Source organism: Colletotrichum paranaense (genome assembly GCF_030867605.1).
Source record: "Colletotrichum paranaense strain IMI 384185 chromosome Unknown Scaffold_1.1, whole genome shotgun sequence".
NCBI lineage: Eukaryota > Fungi > Ascomycota > Sordariomycetes > Glomerellales > Glomerellaceae > Colletotrichum > Colletotrichum paranaense.
The window spans coordinates 4,568,153-4,584,213 of record NW_026848959.1 but is presented as its reverse complement, the minus strand read 5'-3'; the positions used below and the strand labels follow the sequence as shown (position 1 = coordinate 4,584,213).

The 16,061-nt window shown below is 50.4% G+C and overlaps 7 protein-coding genes across 7 annotated transcripts; 4 read left to right on the top strand and 3 right to left on the bottom strand.

The window, feature by feature from the left end:
• Positions 1-38: 38 nt before the first annotated feature.
• CPAR01_01591 (cytochrome P450) lies at positions 39-1,968 on the top strand (the record flags this gene model as incomplete). The annotated part of the gene is made up of 7 exons (XM_060485880.1): positions 39-107; positions 172-284; positions 354-403; positions 454-513; positions 569-895; positions 979-1,526; positions 1,615-1,968. 7 exons carry the CDS (start codon positions 39-41, stop codon positions 1,966-1,968), a joined length of 1,521 nt encoding a protein of 506 aa, XP_060356737.1.
• A 393-nt stretch (positions 1,969-2,361) lies between these two features.
• CPAR01_01590 (uncharacterized protein) lies at positions 2,362-3,591 on the bottom strand (the record flags this gene model as incomplete). Its single annotated transcript, XM_060485879.1, has 1 exon — positions 2,362-3,591. The coding sequence occupies one exon, from the start codon at positions 3,589-3,591 to the stop codon at positions 2,362-2,364; it is 1,230 nt and encodes a 409-aa protein (XP_060356736.1).
• Positions 3,592-4,950: 1,359 nt separating this feature from the next.
• Positions 4,951-6,587, top strand: CPAR01_01589 (uncharacterized protein; the record flags this gene model as incomplete). The annotated part of the gene is made up of 3 exons (XM_060485878.1): positions 4,951-5,129; positions 5,195-5,620; positions 5,681-6,587. 3 exons carry the CDS (start codon positions 4,951-4,953, stop codon positions 6,585-6,587), a joined length of 1,512 nt encoding a protein of 503 aa, XP_060356735.1.
• Positions 6,588-7,056: 469 nt separating this feature from the next.
• Positions 7,057-9,314, bottom strand: CPAR01_01588 (cytochrome P450; the record flags this gene model as incomplete). The annotated part of the gene is made up of 11 exons (XM_060485877.1): positions 7,057-7,249; positions 7,319-7,439; positions 7,502-7,603; positions 7,656-7,747; positions 7,805-7,896; positions 7,953-7,994; positions 8,047-8,454; positions 8,523-8,569; positions 8,628-8,703; positions 8,784-8,956; positions 9,011-9,314. The coding sequence occupies 11 exons, from the start codon at positions 9,312-9,314 to the stop codon at positions 7,057-7,059; spliced, it is 1,650 nt and encodes a 549-aa protein (XP_060356734.1).
• Positions 9,315-10,087: 773 nt separating this feature from the next.
• On the top strand, positions 10,088-11,242 carry CPAR01_01587 (alcohol dehydrogenase GroES-like domain-containing protein; the record flags this gene model as incomplete). The annotated part of the gene is made up of 1 exon (XM_060485876.1): positions 10,088-11,242. The coding sequence occupies one exon, from the start codon at positions 10,088-10,090 to the stop codon at positions 11,240-11,242; it is 1,155 nt and encodes a 384-aa protein (XP_060356733.1).
• A 773-nt stretch (positions 11,243-12,015) lies between these two features.
• On the top strand, positions 12,016-13,509 carry CPAR01_01586 (uncharacterized protein; the record flags this gene model as incomplete). Its single annotated transcript, XM_060485875.1, has 2 exons — positions 12,016-12,894; positions 12,961-13,509. 2 exons carry the CDS (start codon positions 12,016-12,018, stop codon positions 13,507-13,509), a joined length of 1,428 nt encoding a protein of 475 aa, XP_060356732.1.
• Positions 13,510-14,140: 631 nt separating this feature from the next.
• CPAR01_01585 (uncharacterized protein) lies at positions 14,141-16,061 on the bottom strand (the record flags this gene model as incomplete). Its single annotated transcript, XM_060485874.1, has 4 exons — positions 14,141-15,181; positions 15,245-15,410; positions 15,469-15,675; positions 15,742-16,061. The coding sequence occupies 4 exons, from the start codon at positions 16,059-16,061 to the stop codon at positions 14,141-14,143; spliced, it is 1,734 nt and encodes a 577-aa protein (XP_060356731.1).

The following is a 16,061-nucleotide window of genomic DNA, read 5'->3' as shown; positions in this document are numbered from 1 at the left end:
TCCGTTTTGGCGCGTCAATCCATCCTGTTGCCGCCACCATGCTGGATCTCGAGTTTCCTGGTAGGGGTTGGGCAACTCGCGATAACGCCACGATTGCCTTCGGCTGTGTTAGTGACCCTCTGCACCTCGATAACCACTCCACATACTATAGAGTGTCTAACCATCTTCTAGATCATAGCCTATAGTGTGATTCGAACCATCTATTTGGTTTGGTTTCATCCTTTAGCAAAATATCCTGGACCCAGAATTGCGTCAGTTTCCAACGTCTGGTATGGATACCAATGGTAGGTTGACAAACTTCGACAAAGGGAGTGCATCCCAGGAAATAGCCAAGACTGATTTATTGTCTTCAGGCTATCCGGTCGTTATCCTTGGGCAATGCAACGAGCCTTCAAAAATTATGGTGAGCCGTAATCACTTTCTGGTGGGAAATTGACTTTCTCACATGAATAGGCGATGTTGTTAGAATTGCACCCAACGAGCTGGTCTTCATAACTCCCAAAGCCTACACAGGTATGTTCTCTGCGACCTGTCCTGATGTTGAAATTTTTAACGCAAAGTTGGAAAGACATCTACACCAGCAGCATCAATGGACGGCCTGGCTTTGTCAAGTCTGATATGCTCGACACCGGGGACAAGTACGAGGGCTTAGCCTCGGAGAGAGATATCGACAAGCACCGGGCTGCTCGTAAGCAATTGGCTCCTGCATTTAGTCCCCGGTCTTTAAAGCAGTATGAACCCATCATTCATGCCGACGTGGACGAGTTTGTCGAAGTGCTCAAGAACTCACCTGCGACTGGAGCGGGTGTCGACATTGCTCCATGGTTTGAGCGAGCCACTTGTGATCTTGGTGGCTCGATCACACTCGGCCACAATTTCAAAAACATCCAGTCTGGTAAGTGATACCCGGGCCTCAGTGCTTACGAACTCTTGCAACTAGATTGCGCTGGAATCTTGACTGACATGATCGCCGAATAGGCCAAAACCACCCTATCTTAGAGTCACTGTTGCGCATTGGTCACTGGGCCACATTCCGCAACGTCATGCGCCGCTTTCCCCTGCTCTATCCACTGTCCTATGTCTTTCTGCCGCCAAAAGTGGCTTTCAGCTACTTCAGAGCTCACTCGACGAGTAAAAAGCTCATCAGAACTCGTGTCGAGGAGCGTCACGACCGCAAGGACTTGGATTACATGACCCAATTCCTGAAGAACGAGGAGGCGCTCCCGCCAGATGGTTTCCTCGTGTCTCAAGCCGGCCATCTCATTCTTGATCATTACGAATCTTCGAGTGTCTTGACGGCGGGTATGTGTTTCTTGACAACGAACGATGAGGTCATGAGAAAGCTACAGAACGAATTGAGAACGGCTTTCAAGTCGTATGAAGATATTACGGAGGATAAGCTTCAAGATCTGCCCTGGCTCAATGCTACTATTGAGGAAGTCATTCGACTTCACACCAATGTTCCTTACGGACTTCCAAGAATCAGTCCTGGTCACACTGTTGATGGGAACTACGTGGCAAAAGGCGTAAGTAATCCGGGCTACTCTCCAGTCACTGCTCATCAGCACCTTCTCATTTCCTTTGTGAAGAAATCAAAACTGATCTCAGAGTCAGGTCGTTGTTTCGTCCTGCGCATATGCTACGACTCACTCGGAGAAGTACTTCAGCAAGGCGTACGAGTTCAAGCCTCAGCGATGGCTTCCTAAAGATCATGCAGAATATGACCACGTTTTTGATGGTGATGACCGAGCTGCCTTTAGGCCTTTTAGTGCCGGATCTCGCAATTGCCTTGGCCAAGCCATGGCCTACCTCGTGCTTCGCATCATGTTCGCAAAGCTTTGCTGGAAGTTCCAGTGGGAGCTCTTGAACAAGAATGAGATGGACTGGGATCGGGATCTTCGACTCTACATTGTATGGCAAAAGCCAAAGGTGCACGTTCGCATTACTCCTTTCGAGCGAAAGGTATGATCAGAGACATTGCTAAGTCTTCCGCACGGTTTTGTCCATGTACTAAGGTATTCTAAGTACCAGTCAAGCTTTGGCCCAAATGCAACAACTCCATGTATGTAGATAAGGTACTTGTGTGAAATGAGTTGTCTCAATTTCTCTTCAAAGATACCGAAATGGACACCGATGACGACGACGAAGGCGGTGATCTTGCAATAATGGCTACAGCTCCTTGTGATATCCGGGACTCTCCCTCTTTCTAGTGAAACTTGTTTGGGAAACAGACCAGCGGCTTGACTCATTGTGACGGCGCGGTGGCTTTAATCAAAAGATCTGCGATCTTAACAATAAAACTTGAGGCGGCTATGATTTCTAAGTTCTCCTATTCTAATTCCATGCCACCGCTGCTATCGTCTATGTGTTAGAGCCTCTGATCCGTTTGCTAGCCTGTCTAATAGTTTGAAAAGTCTCCCGCGTTTGTCTCATCACACCTCGAACAATTTCAGAAGTCTCTGAGCGACTAAGAATCCCAGCCTCGCCCTCGTTCGTGCCATCTCGTTGGTCCCAAATTCGAAACTCCGCAGGTAGACCCATTAGTCGCTCCACCGTATGCATCTGATACTCAAAGACTTGAGTCATCATCATGAGCTGTATGCTTGTGGGCTGCGCTAATAGCTGAGCCGCGCTCGCGGCCGATGTCCCTGATCCAGACCCTTCGCGCAAACACCTGCTCATGCGGTTGAATACGATCTCAAACAGCTCACCGAGCTGGACATATGTTGATAGAAGCATCAATGTCAAAGATAGTGCCGGTGGTGGCACAGGGGTCACGGACTCTAGGACAGTTGCGAACCGCATGGTAACATTGAGAACGCGGTTCCAAATGCTGAGGTCCCGGCCTCCTGGTGATTCTGTATCTTTCCCATGCTGAAATGCGTCTTTTGTGAGATGCGGGTTCCAAGACTCCCATGGCTGATCCTTGAGTTCCGCTAATTGATGAGAAAGGCTGCCAAGGAGGCCTACCACATGGGCCCCCGTGTCACCAGCATTCGAGGTGCTAGGTGTGGCGATCCTGCTTTGACCAGAGAGCTTGTCTTCAACATCCGTCATTGGCTCGTGAAGATCCCTGTTCAAGTGTTCGGCCATGTCGTTTAGATCTCCGAAGTCGAGATCGGGGACGCTTAAGTCGGAGAAGACGTGTGAGTGTGCTCTTGACGAGGGTATGGTGGGCTCGTCGGATGTTGACATCGCAGTCGGGAAATTTGATGCATCTAGCCACATGGTCGAGGTAGTATCAACGTGATCTAGCACCCTATTGCTGGTGAAGAACTGCGAGGGGCCTGGATCTGGCGGTTGGCTCTGTGTTGTCGTCGCAGGATCCGTACCCATTGTGACACGCACACCGCGATGCGTTGAGGAGCGACCATTCCGGGCGCCGTACAGCGATCGACTATCCTCGACCTGGCCACGGTGGTTCGCATGTATTGGAGGCCGTCCCAATGGCCGACCGATGCTCGTGACACACATCGCACCTAGACGGAGACAGCGCTCGCAGGTGCCACCATCCGGTTGGCTTCGGGGACATTTGAGCTTCTGCTCCCGGCATCGGTCGCAAGCGTATCTCTTTGCTGTCTGGTTGTTCATAATACCGGGAGGCTGTTCCGATTAATCGTCCGTGCGATATGATCAGGGGGTTGTCGCTCCGCGTGTAAGTCTCTTTCGGTGTATTTGAAGTCATTCGGAGCGGGAGCCAAGACCTTCGGAGGCTCAAGGAATATTTGAGTTATGTTTTTGAACAATTATCAGACGAACAAATGTGACATTCTAGTGCGCAGGCACTGAATCCTACGCTTTCCCAATCCGACTAAACGTACGTTCTTCGTTTTTCAGCCCACTTTCACGCTCTCTTGGTAGACTACTTGGGCGTCTAGGGCCCTCGCTCATGCAAGTCGAAACTCTGAAATTGTCTCAAATTTGACAGCTTAGGAAACTGGCCAAGACATTTTGCTAGCGAGAAGCAATTGGGGCATCCTACAGGTTCCTTATCCACACGAAACCTGGTTGTAGGAATGTGTTATTCGTGGGGTTCCATCGACAACTGACTAGTGGTGCTAGGTTTCCCGCCACTCGCGTAGCATGTCCAATTATACCAAGACAATTACGGCTTATTATCCGTAGAAACCCCCTCTCCTTCCGATCTGACCGACCAGAGCTCCAGGCAACTGCTTTGAATATGCAGTGAGGGCAGTCCTTGGCAACGGGTCGCATCTGAGGTGGGTTCTCTCGAGACTCGGTTGCTTAGTCTTGGCGCTAATACCATCCAGCCGGCGAAGGAGTTCATTGCGGGAGTTCCCCACCACCGGAGCAGTCCCTTGCCTGGTAAGGTCCAGCAGCCGGGGCCCATAGCCAGATCTATCCATTCCTTGTCTTTTTCGTATGGCAAAGTGAAAAAATGGTTAGCGTCTCGGACAGACCCGTTGAGGATTGGTATGCGGGGAGTGGTACGGGCCGCGTATACCGGTTATGATGCCGTGCATCCACAGAGCCACAGTTGAGTCTACCAGACTACCTCACTCGTGCATCATAGATTCGTAGTAAGCCCTCAGCCCCAAAAGGTAACCCATTCGATGCAGTCAGCAAAACCCCGGACACAGTCAGCGAAGTCTTGACCTGAAACGGACATACGGATAAGCCCTCGTTCGGCCACTTTACAAAAAGGCACCGAGAAGGCGTGTTTGAATCAGACGATGTCCCACCCGTGGAGGATTCTGAACCCCGGATGAACGTAGGGCTTGGCATCCTTCGATCCACACTTGGAATACGACACGTTCTTCAATTCAATCTGGAAACCAAAGAACCTTCAAAATGCTACGTATGCATCCACATATCCATGCACGCGTCACGGTTAGATCCGACTACTGTCGGGCCTAAAGACTCTCCAGCGGCACAAAGCCACGAGCGACCTATGCATGGGGAATAGTCATTGCCCTTGATACTTGGAAAATGCTTCGCGAAATCTTGTACGCCTTCACTGGGTTAGCCCTGTTGGCTTATGCCGCAGATTTCTATTACAACGCTGGAGATGATCCAAATGAGCCGGTCCGGATACGTTCGAGATTTCCCCTTATCGGACATGTCCTGGGATTGATGAATCAAGGGCCAACCTATTACAGAAAGACAAGGTGCGTTGATTCACTTGGAGTTGCGATGAAGTATCAAGGGCACCTGATAATCAAATATCCGACAGCAATTCAACCGAAGCCGAGATCTATACCCTGGGATGTTTCAACTTCAAGGTATACATCAGTGCGTCCAGCCGGCTTCTACCATTCATCCAGAAGCAATCCAGAGCTCTGTCTTTCCGACCTTTCCTCCAGCTCGTTGCGCGAAAGTATGGTGATGCTTCTCCTGCGACTTACGAGATTTTCGGAGGCAGTCTGCCCGATGACCTAAGCCAGTCGGTGAAAATGAGCTTGGCTCCAGGCCGCCATCTTGATGAACTGAGCCTTCGAATGGGCAAGAGAGTCTTAATAGACATCGATGAATTGCTTTCAGCTAAGGCAGCAGTACCGTTGTTGTCTTGGGCTAGACATGCTGTTGTGCAAGCAACAAGTTGTGCCGTCTATGGAGAGAAGCACCCTTTTCTCGACCAGGACATAGAGAACTCTTATTGGTACTTCCCACCCTCTCTGATAGTCTCAAATACAATATCGATGCTAACTATATGTTTAAGGAAATGGATGACATATCTTACTGCCCACTTGGTTGGCTGGCTCGATGTGACGAAGAAAGGTTATGCGGCAAGAGAAAAGGTGTTTCAGTCATACATCAGGTACTGCAAAACGCTCCCCCAGGAGAGCTCTTATCTTATGAAAGAGCATCAACGCGTTCTGGGAGAGGCCGGGGTATCTAGTACGGACAAGGCTAAGCAAGCCGCCATCTTCACCATTGCCTCCTTCAGTAACTCAGCGCCGACTTTGTATTGGACCTTGTGGGAACTCTTCTCACGACAAGAAATTCTCGAAGAGGTCAGAGCAGAGCTTACAGAACACGCAGTTGTCGAGTCGGAAGACAGAGACTTCGTGCTTGACGTCGCCGCCCTCAAGTCTCAGTGCCCCCTCCTCCTCTCGGTGTTTCAAGAAACTCAGAGAACTCGCCACGTCAATCCCAGTTTTCGCAAAGTCTTGACAGACACGCTTTTGGACGACAAATACCTCTTGAAGGAGGGTAATTACCTCCAAGTACCCGGAAATGTCATCCACAACGAAACTGGCATTTGGGGCCCGACAGCTTTGCAATTCGACCCATATCGCTTCATACCCAAGAAGGGAGGCGAGCGAGATGTTTCGACTGCCAGCGGCTTTGTCCCATGGGGTGCTGCGCCGTACCTATGTCCGGCGAGACAATTTGCCGCAACCGAGATTCTCATTATAGCTGCGCTGCTTGCCATGAGGGCCGATTTATCACCCATGCATGGATCTTGGGACAAGAATCCAGCTGTCAATTATGCGGATCTTGCTACCCTTTCGCCGCCTATAAAGGATGTCGGCATGCGCGTACGAGTTCGAGAAGGGTGGGCTGGCAAGTGGACAGTGCAGATGGGCGAGAGTCGAAGCCGCGTGCCTCTCGCCTCCGGGTAGTCGTAATACCCCTTTCGAAGGCTTAGATAGTTCCCAGCGTCAATGTAAAAAGTACTTCGACCCTGTTGCATAACATGAATTGAAACTTTCGAGTACGTGAAACTCAAAACTACAAGCAATTTCTTTCCTTGGCCAAACATTCCGTCAGTCATCAATAGAGTTTCGGCATCTTTTAGCAGAATATCATGTGAAAGAACGCAAAGAGTTCTAGTTGTGATCATTCGTTACAATTGTCTTTCAGACCTATTAATCAGATGGCAGATTTCTGTCGAATCAACAAGGTCCGCTTCTTTGAACTCATGGTCATTTATTCCGTGATTTGTAGTAAAATGGCTATTCCTCAGACGGCAGGTCAACTACCATCGCGTATTGCTGTGAACGCCTCACAATGTATGAGTAAACAAGACTCAGTTGAAACCAAATCCCACGGACGCATAACACGCGGTGGTCTACATCTAGCTACAAAACTCTAGTTGCCTTTGTTCTGCTTGACAAACTCACACATGCAAGGATGTGCCATCTTCAAGTTCAACTCAATGCGGATCTGCTGCTCCGGCTGGCCAGGTGGAATCCGAATTTCTTGATACTCCTGGCAAATTCTCGCCAGAATGTACTCCATCTGTTGCTGTCCAAACTTCTGACCTAAGCAGTGACGAGGGCCACTTTAAATCATCAATGTTAGCTTGACTATGTCTTGAGAATTGTTGTCTGAAGGAAGTTTGAAGACTTACTGGTTGTACGGAATAAAGTGCCAGCGATTGATATTGGCACCCTCCCATCGCTCAGGTCGGAACTCGAGCGCATCATCGCCGTAAATGTCTTTGCGGCGTTGAAGACCACCAAGAGAGTAGACTGTGATGGTACTTGGATGAGCTACTTCATCTCCAGAGCTTCTCTTACGTAGTGCCACTTACTGATGGTTGTGTCCTTGGGAACTGCGACAGGGTCTCTTCCACTCTTTCCACCGCCGATCGGCAACGTGGCGTCCTTCAGGGCCATCCGAACGTTCATGCCAACTTGTTATGGTTAATCATCGGACACTCAATGGACTACTCAAGTACTACTTACGAGGGTGATACAATCTGAAGGTCTCGTTGATGACATGTCGGATGTAAGTCATCTCTTTGAGATCAGATGCAGAAGGTGGCTTATCGCCAGATCTGACAAGAGGAATTAGTCTCTCTCGTAGTTGATCCGGTACAGATTGATTTGCTTACACTTGCGTAACCTCGGCCTGCATTTTCTTCATAACGTTTGGGTATTTGCCCATCAGGAAGATAGCCCAGGCGATAAGAATTGCTGAGGGGTCCTGGAATAATCAGTCAGAAGTCAGGGGCTTCACAGTGTCCGACTGAATTGATCTACCTTTCCACCAAGCATGATGGTCATCATGGAGTCTTTGATATCCTGCAACCTCCGTGAGAATGATTCCCTTCGCCCCTGAATGATGCTTACTTACCTTGACACTCTTCTTCTGGCTCACAAGATCGTCCAACATGTTGTAATCTTCAGGCGACTTCTTCGACAAGTCTCTCGCATAGGCGCGATCGACAATGCCCGAGGTGTATCCATTCAATTCCTTCAAAGCCTTAGGAGCCAGGTACTTGTCCTTGACGTAGTAAGCATTCTTTCCGAACAACATGCGCGCCGTGTTGATGGGGTGGAGAGTCTCCATGGGATCTCTGAAAGGATGGTGTCCAGTAAGGGAGTTGGCAGACTCTCCAAAGAACACCTCAGAGACTACGTCGAGCTGGTAACGGTCGGCAACATCGTAGACTTCAATGGGCTTGTCGACGTCGAAACGTTTGAAGAGTTGCTGTGCATGCTTCTCGGTGATCACAAGATCGTCCGAGCGCATCTTCATAACCTGAAGAGTCGAAATCGTTAAGATCAGAATTGAGATGTGGCAAAATGCGACTAAGGGAGTGCACTTACATGCCCCTTAATGCGTTCTTTGCTGTTGTGCCAGTCTTCTCCGTCCACTGTAACCCCACATTAGTATACCAAGTTCACAAGATTTGATTAGCTTTAGCAACTTACCAACAAAGATCTGTGTCTCTCCGAGCATATCTCCCCAGATACGTTTGGTGACTTCGCCTCTTCCGAAGCTGGACCACTATTGCACGTTGTCAGTTGTCGTGCATCCAACAAACCCCGATCCCTAGAATCTCAGCCTAGATAAATCGCCAAGCTTACCTCTGTTGACATGATGGCCTTGATATTGGCGGGCTCATCAGTGAAGATGAGGCCTGTGCCGAACATACGCATCTCGACAGTACGGCCAGGTACGGCCTCGAGCCAGCTGTTGACAAGCTCGAAGAAGGTGAACTTGAAGAATCTGTACAAGGAGTACACAGCCAAGTCGATCCCTGTGCATCAAGTTGTGAGCTTTGAATGAATTCTCTGCAGGTGTGAGTACATACCAAAAGGCGCCTTGAAGGGAACCAAAGGAGGCGGGGAGCCGAAATCGCGAAGCCTCTTGTCGCGACGCGACTTCGCTCCCCAGTCGAAGACGTAGATGCTTGCGATGAGAAGAGTAGAGTACGCCGCCCAATTCCAGCTCTTTGTCATTTCCTGTGTCAACTTGGACGACGCAAGCGAGTTGAGGTTGGACTTGATGGCATCAGGGATGTACGGACTGATCACGCTGACGACATTGCCGGCGAAATCAGTCAAGTTGCTGGCCAAAGTCGTGGGCAAGCCCGCCGAGGGAATTGGGGAGGCCATGATTGCTTAGAGTTCCTGATGCTCCTCCGTCGTAGCAATGACAGACGAAGCCTTGGAAAATGGCAATATAAACAGCGCTTCTTCGGACTCTGCCCCTTGGATGAGATATATCATCTGAATCAGTACTCGAGGCAGTTCAGTCAAATTGGGACTTTGTGGGAGGTGGGATGTGGGGGTCGACGCGCAGCGAGTTAGCAGCGTCGCAAATGGGATGACTTGGAAGCCTGGACGAGACCGAGATCATGAGAGCCTAGAACGGGATGGTCTCAGAATCCTTCATGACACTTCATGCAGGGCTCTCGCCAACTGTGGGCCGTTGTCTTACTCTCACAAGCTTCCCGCCGTAGGGTTCCGGAACATCGGCTCGCTTACCGGATGGAATTGGCCGAGTCTGGTGCAGCAGAAGGAGTGGGGTTTGACATCCTTCTCGGATCGTTCTACAAGTAGACTCGGATCCGGCTTCGGGAACTTGTAAGCGCTGGGGGCCGTCCCCATCCGCCGGGCCCACTTCGGTTCGGAGCCCGGATTCGGAGGGTTCTTCGGAGGCTTACCTACTTGTATCCGAACAGGGGATGATATGCAGACCCAATCCTTCGGGAAACCGACGCATCAGCTTTGGAGATATCTGGAAGCCTGTCAAGGACCCTGCATAGAAGGGCTGAGTTGAAGATACCATGGTACACGCGCAGGACTATCGCAATAAAAGAGGGCAGTGTGTAGACGATGGTTTTTGATGTCAGTAGATGGTAAAATTGAACTACAAAGTCGCAAAAATGGCCAAAGGAACGACAATCTCAGCTCTTGTTCAATCTCCCAATGGCGGAGGCCCGCCGCTGGTCTCGCGAGACCGGCCCATGCCGCAAATCAGAGAGCCCCACGATGTCCTCGTCAAGGTTTCTGCTGTTGCGTTGAACCCAACTGACTACAAGATGCCAGACTACCATCCCGTACCCAATGCCATTATGGGCTGTGACTTCATGGGCACCATCGTCGCAGCTGGCCCTGCAGTCGACAGCACATGTGTCGGGATGCGAGTTTGTGGTCCCATGCACGGCTCAAATCCTGGCAACCCAGACTCTGGAGCGTTTGCTGAATACCTTATCCAAGATAGACGCCTTCTTGTTCGGGTGCCAGACTCATGGAGTGACCTAGAAGGGGCAGCTCTTGGAGGAGTCGGATGGGCGACTGTGGCACTAGCTATGGAGGACTCCCTTCTTTTGACAGGCACTCCATCAAAACCTGCTCCCTTGCGGTCTGACGGGACTCGCGTACCTGTTTTGGTATATGGTGGTGCCACAGCCACCGGCACTATGGCTTGCCAATTACTATCGAGGTACGTGCGATTGGAATCCTGGCGGACAAGAATTCGAACAAGTAGACTAACGTTCCACCGCAGTGCTGGCTATGACCCCATCGCAACCTGCTCCCCAGCTTCCGCGGCTCTTGTGAAGAAGTATGGGGCGGCTTCCACAACACCTTACTCTTCGCCGACATGCGGAGAGACGATCCGCGATGCAACAAAGGGCTCCATTCGAGCTGCGATCGACTGCATCACGACACCAGAATCCGTGAAATGTTGCTTCACAGCTCTGGGTCGCGCTGGAGCGAGGTATGCATCCCTCGAACATGCTCCCGATGAGTGGAGAACGAGAAAAGCAGTCAAAATGGATATGCCAATGACATATGTGGTCATGGGCCGCGAGGTAAAGCTTAATGGAGTTTACCACCGTGATGCGGACCAGTCCAAATTTGACCTGGGAGCCAGGTGGGCGCTTGAAGTTCAGACTTTGGTAGACGAGGGACGTCTGAAATGCCACCCGGCACGTGAAGTTCCCGGTGGTTGGCAAGGAGTGATTCAAGGTCTTGAGATGTTGAAGTCAGGCCAGGTTAGGGGGCAGAAGCTTGTAGTAAAGGTGGGAAGTGCCTAAGAGCAATATCTCCGATAGTTGTACGCAAGATACATGTAGTAAATACACAACAACCATAGTAAACCAGTCCACTGTCTACATAAATTCAAACGATGGTCTATAGTTTATTTTGCCAATGGAACCATGACTACAGATAACTACTTGTAAACGGGTCACTATCTTCCGTACGGGACCTAAGCTTCACCAGATCTGACATCTGGTTTGCTGGAGTGATTCAGTTCTTCGAGGAAGGAAAGTTCGTCATAGGAGCAAATTTACGTTCAGGGTTTCCTCACCACATTATGTGATACGATTCCTGGGGGCGTCTCTGTTGACGGCCTGAGAGGAATCTCCCAAACACAATCCATCGCTCTTCGTGACGTATATCGAGTCTCGTCCTTGTGAAGGACCTAAGTAGTTTCCGGTTATTTATAGGCCTTGTCCGAATGGGGCGCCAAGACCTGTCAGCTTCGGCTCAATTCCTTCAGCCCTATTCGGTGGCTTTCTTGTTCGGTCATGTACATTCGGTGCATTCCCCACCATTACTACGATAACACCAAATAATTACTGCTGACCGTTGGCTCATGGCATCTCTAGAGCTGCCTAAGCTAGGCTTGATCACATCATATAATCGACTGCATCATGTTCACATGCCTGTCCCTTGGAATCTTTATGTTGGACAGGAGGAGTATCGTAATCTAGTAGCCAGGGCCCCAGGAAATTCTCAAGTTTTCTTCTCCTCACTATTCTCACTTCATACTTCCGACCAACTCAACTTCATCTCATCCGCGAGGATGGCGACAGAAGCGGCCGGGGCCACCGGGCCGGCTTCCACAAACGGCGCATCGGAGAAGCTCGCTAAGCCCGCGACGGCTTCCGGTGTGAACTTTCCGTGGAGCAACAAAGATGGCATTTGGCGTCGTCAATTGGGCTCTATGGAGTCTTTCTACCAGAGCTTGGCGTCTCCCGAAGGCTATCCGGTCCACTGGATGATCGGCTGCAGCGTGACACTTCAGAACCAAGACGAGAGCATTGACAAGGAAGGCTCGATCCGCAGAGCTTGGAAGGTCGTAGCGAAGGACTTTCCCTGCGCTGGTGCTGTTGTGGATTCAGCTTCACGTGAGATCGTAGTTGGCGAAGATGCCATCACAGACGAATGGCTGCAAAAGAGCTTCCTAGTTCACGACGGAACAACCGCCGATGAACTCTTCTCTGCGTTCAAGAGCCAATTCCACATCACGCTCCATTATGTTCGAGACTCCAACCAACTTCTACTCCAGTCACCTCACACTCTTATTGACGGGCGAGGGATGTTGTACTTGTATCACGCCCTGTTCACGACACTGGCAGCTCTGCCAGATGACAACTCTCAGACGCATCACGAGACATCTGGAGCACCAAACCTTTCTAAGCCGTACGACGACTGGTTGGGGGTCTCGGCTACACCATCAGAGAAGAACTTTGCCGATGCGCAGTCCATCTTCCAGCGTGTTTTGCAACAAGAGAAACCTATTCGACTACCTGGAGTTGACTTCACAACTACCCCGCAAAGACCAGTCCATAGAGATCTCGAGGTAGACGAAAAGACATCCTCTACAATCATCAGTGCGTGCAAGGAAAAGGGGGTCAGCGTTACTTCAGCTTGGCACGCTGCACTTGCTTTGACAACGCAGGTGAGTTCATGTTTGCTGCTGGCTACTCCTTGGTAGTCGATGAATGCTGAAATTCCATGCTTGCAGAAACTCCAGTCGGAAGCTGGTGAAGACGGTTCATCCTACGTTCAGTTCACCACCATTGACCTGCGTCGCCATTTCCCTTCCTCTTTCGTCCCATACAAGCACTCAATCGGGTCGCTTCAAACCGCCTTGCCTCTCGCAGCGGACCTCAGCAAGGACAACACTTTTGATGCTCTCAGCAAGTCCCTACACCAGCAGTACAAGGCGCCTTTTGCTTTCGCCGACAATGATTTTGGCTACCTAACCCCTTACATGGCCATGTCGCGACAGATCCTTGAGAGCGGCGGCGTGCCACCGAGCAGCACGCCGTCTTTGTCCAGCATGGGAGTTGTTGACGATTATCTGCAACGCCAGTATGGAGCTTGGGAGGTGTCCAACTTTTGGGTGAGCTCCACGATGATGACTGGTGATTTCCAGATGTATTTGTGGACTTTCCGGGGGAAGCTCACCTTTAGTGTGTGCTACAATGAGGCATTTTACAGCGTGGAGAAGGTCGATCGTGTCCTGGGAAGTACTAGGGATGAACTACTTCGTGGGTTGACTCAGCTATAGGTCGCTAGGCGATGCGCCCAGAGCGGGCGCTAGAATAAAGCCTGGGAATGCTCATTCCGCCTGGGCTAGGCCCTGTAGCCCCTGAGATAACGCCTGAATGGGATTGAGCTACCTTATGATGTTGATGTTTCGACATGAAGTCTGTGCATTGACATGATGTCGTTGTCTGATACGTGGAAAACCTGACAAGCCTTATGTTACTGCCCATCGATAGGTACGATGCCCCCTTAATCACAGCGCCATTGGATCTTACTTGGTACATGTGTTTACGTGGTAGTTAATGGCCTCTTGTGCACAACGGTAGTAGAGGCTTGCGTGCCGGCGGGAGATTGGCGATGTTCGGATGCCAGCGTTTTACGCATCTAGATGCATCAATCGTGTGTTAAACCACATGGCCAAGTTTTGGCATGGAGTTTGCAGAGAGGTTCTTGAGTCTTTCTGTATTTCGCTACCAGGTCATTCAAGAGAGTGTATTTCCACAATCTGCAACTTGGGCATTCCCTATGTCCTGAATTGTTGCAATCACAACCAATCCTGTCCTGTCCAAGGAACTTCATCATTCGTCGCAAGTTAGTACGCAAGGAAAACACGAGGCCGCAACGCTACAAAGGCTAGCTCAAGTCGAGATCCGTCACCAATCAAACATAATATGCTCTACTTCCGAGGATTTCTCCGTCGAATCCAGAGTAGGCAATGGCTCAATGTCAATAAAGACAGAGACCTCCTCTCCAGGGAGCGATTCTACAACGCAATGTCGAATGAAGTCTACAAGATGTCGTTTCAGAGCATCGAATTCGTCTTCTCTTCCACAGGGAATTATCTGATCCGCATGAGTGTCTCGAGCCTCTAGTCGAATAAGGAGGTACTTGAGCTCGGATCGCTCAAACTCCAGAGGAAGCTCATTTTCTAGTTCGGCCAGCGTCTTGGTCCGGAAGCTTCCTCTGGGCTTCCAGATGCAGCTCCGGCGAGTCGGGTAACGAGTGATAATGCGATATACGAATTTGACTCGCGCTTGACGCAACGGTGCGGTCTGAGGTGAGCCGTCATTTTCGATTGGCTCTACAGCCATTGTCTGTGAACGTCTCATGTCCGCCAAGAAAGAGACTGTCTTCTTGTGTTCCACAGTAGGGCTCGTTGGGCACGTGTCAACTGGCGCTGATGCTTCGGTGCTGCTGATAACCTCATCTTGCTGAATTGAACGCGTATCAGTTTCGACGTACAGTTGCTTGGTCGCTTCATCAATGAATGCGTCAACAGAATCTTCTCTCTCTTCGACATCCTCCGCATTGACTTCCCCCATATGTAGATCCGACTCCGCTTGGCCACCAGTGACAGAGCCGCCAGGAACTTCTAGGTGGGCTCCAGATGACATGGCGCCGGCGTCCATCTCCGGAGGGGAGTCCTTATCCATTGCCTGCAAGGCCTCAAACAGTCGTTCGCCTGTTAGAATCCCATCGCGTTGAGGCGCATTGCGCTTGCGCGGCGAAGTCAGACTTGTTTGGGGATCGACCGGAGCCTCATCTCGCTTCTTCTTCGATGTCTGATGGAGAGACTGCATAGTGTCAACCCTCGGACGCTTGGGAGGAGGCTCGGAAGGGTTCATTTCAGCATAGGGCGCCAATTGACGATCTTCCATAGGGCCAGTCGAGGAAGTGAGGTTGTAGGGATCGTTCTATCAAGTATCCCGTATTAGAATCACACTACGTGACAATTCTACATGACGAATTTCGCTTACGGAATTATTCTCGACTTCTTGGCCATGACCTTCGGGTTCGCGCTGGAAGTCTGTGGCAACTCCCCTTTGCAATTGCAATAGCCCTTGAACCTCTTCCGAGGTAGAGTCTAATTCGTATGGGTCGACAATTTTTGAAGGAGCAGCCGCCTTATCTGTCTTGGTCGAGCTACGCCATCAAATGTAAGGAGAATACTCTCAGTATGTGCGGGATGCCGATCACTCACCTTGAGGTGGAAGGCATTCCAACCGCACTAGAGTTCTCGAGTGACTCCTCAATCTCATCTACATCGATGGGGTTCTCGTGACTACCTCTCCCATCAAGAGTGCGTGTGTGGACGTTGCCCGTCTTCACCTTGTTCTTTCTGTATTTGCCATTGCGGTGCTGCTGCAGGTTCATTCTCCAAAAGAGCTGCTTCAGGATTCGCTTGATTCTATGAGACATGAACTTATCAGCCAATTGTCTTTCTTAAAGAGACAGGATTGCCGTTATTACTTACTTCGTGCCATGACGGGAATACTTGAGCTTCTTAACACTGCCTTGGGCATGTTCATCCGGCCAAAGTCGAGCTCCGTTTCCGTCACGGTCGAGAAATTCATGGGCCATCTCCTCAAGAGCACTTTGATGCTCTGGAGACTTCCACTCGTACATCGCACTGCCTTCATAGCCTTGTCTGGTTTTAAAGGTCTTGCGGAAAGCCCGGACGCTGTCTTGGAATAATTTTGACTGACAATTCGACGGGTCAGAGTCGCCATATCCGAGCTGATGCCGCAGAGCAGAGACGGATGGAATGGACGTTGGATTGATGGAAGACGACAT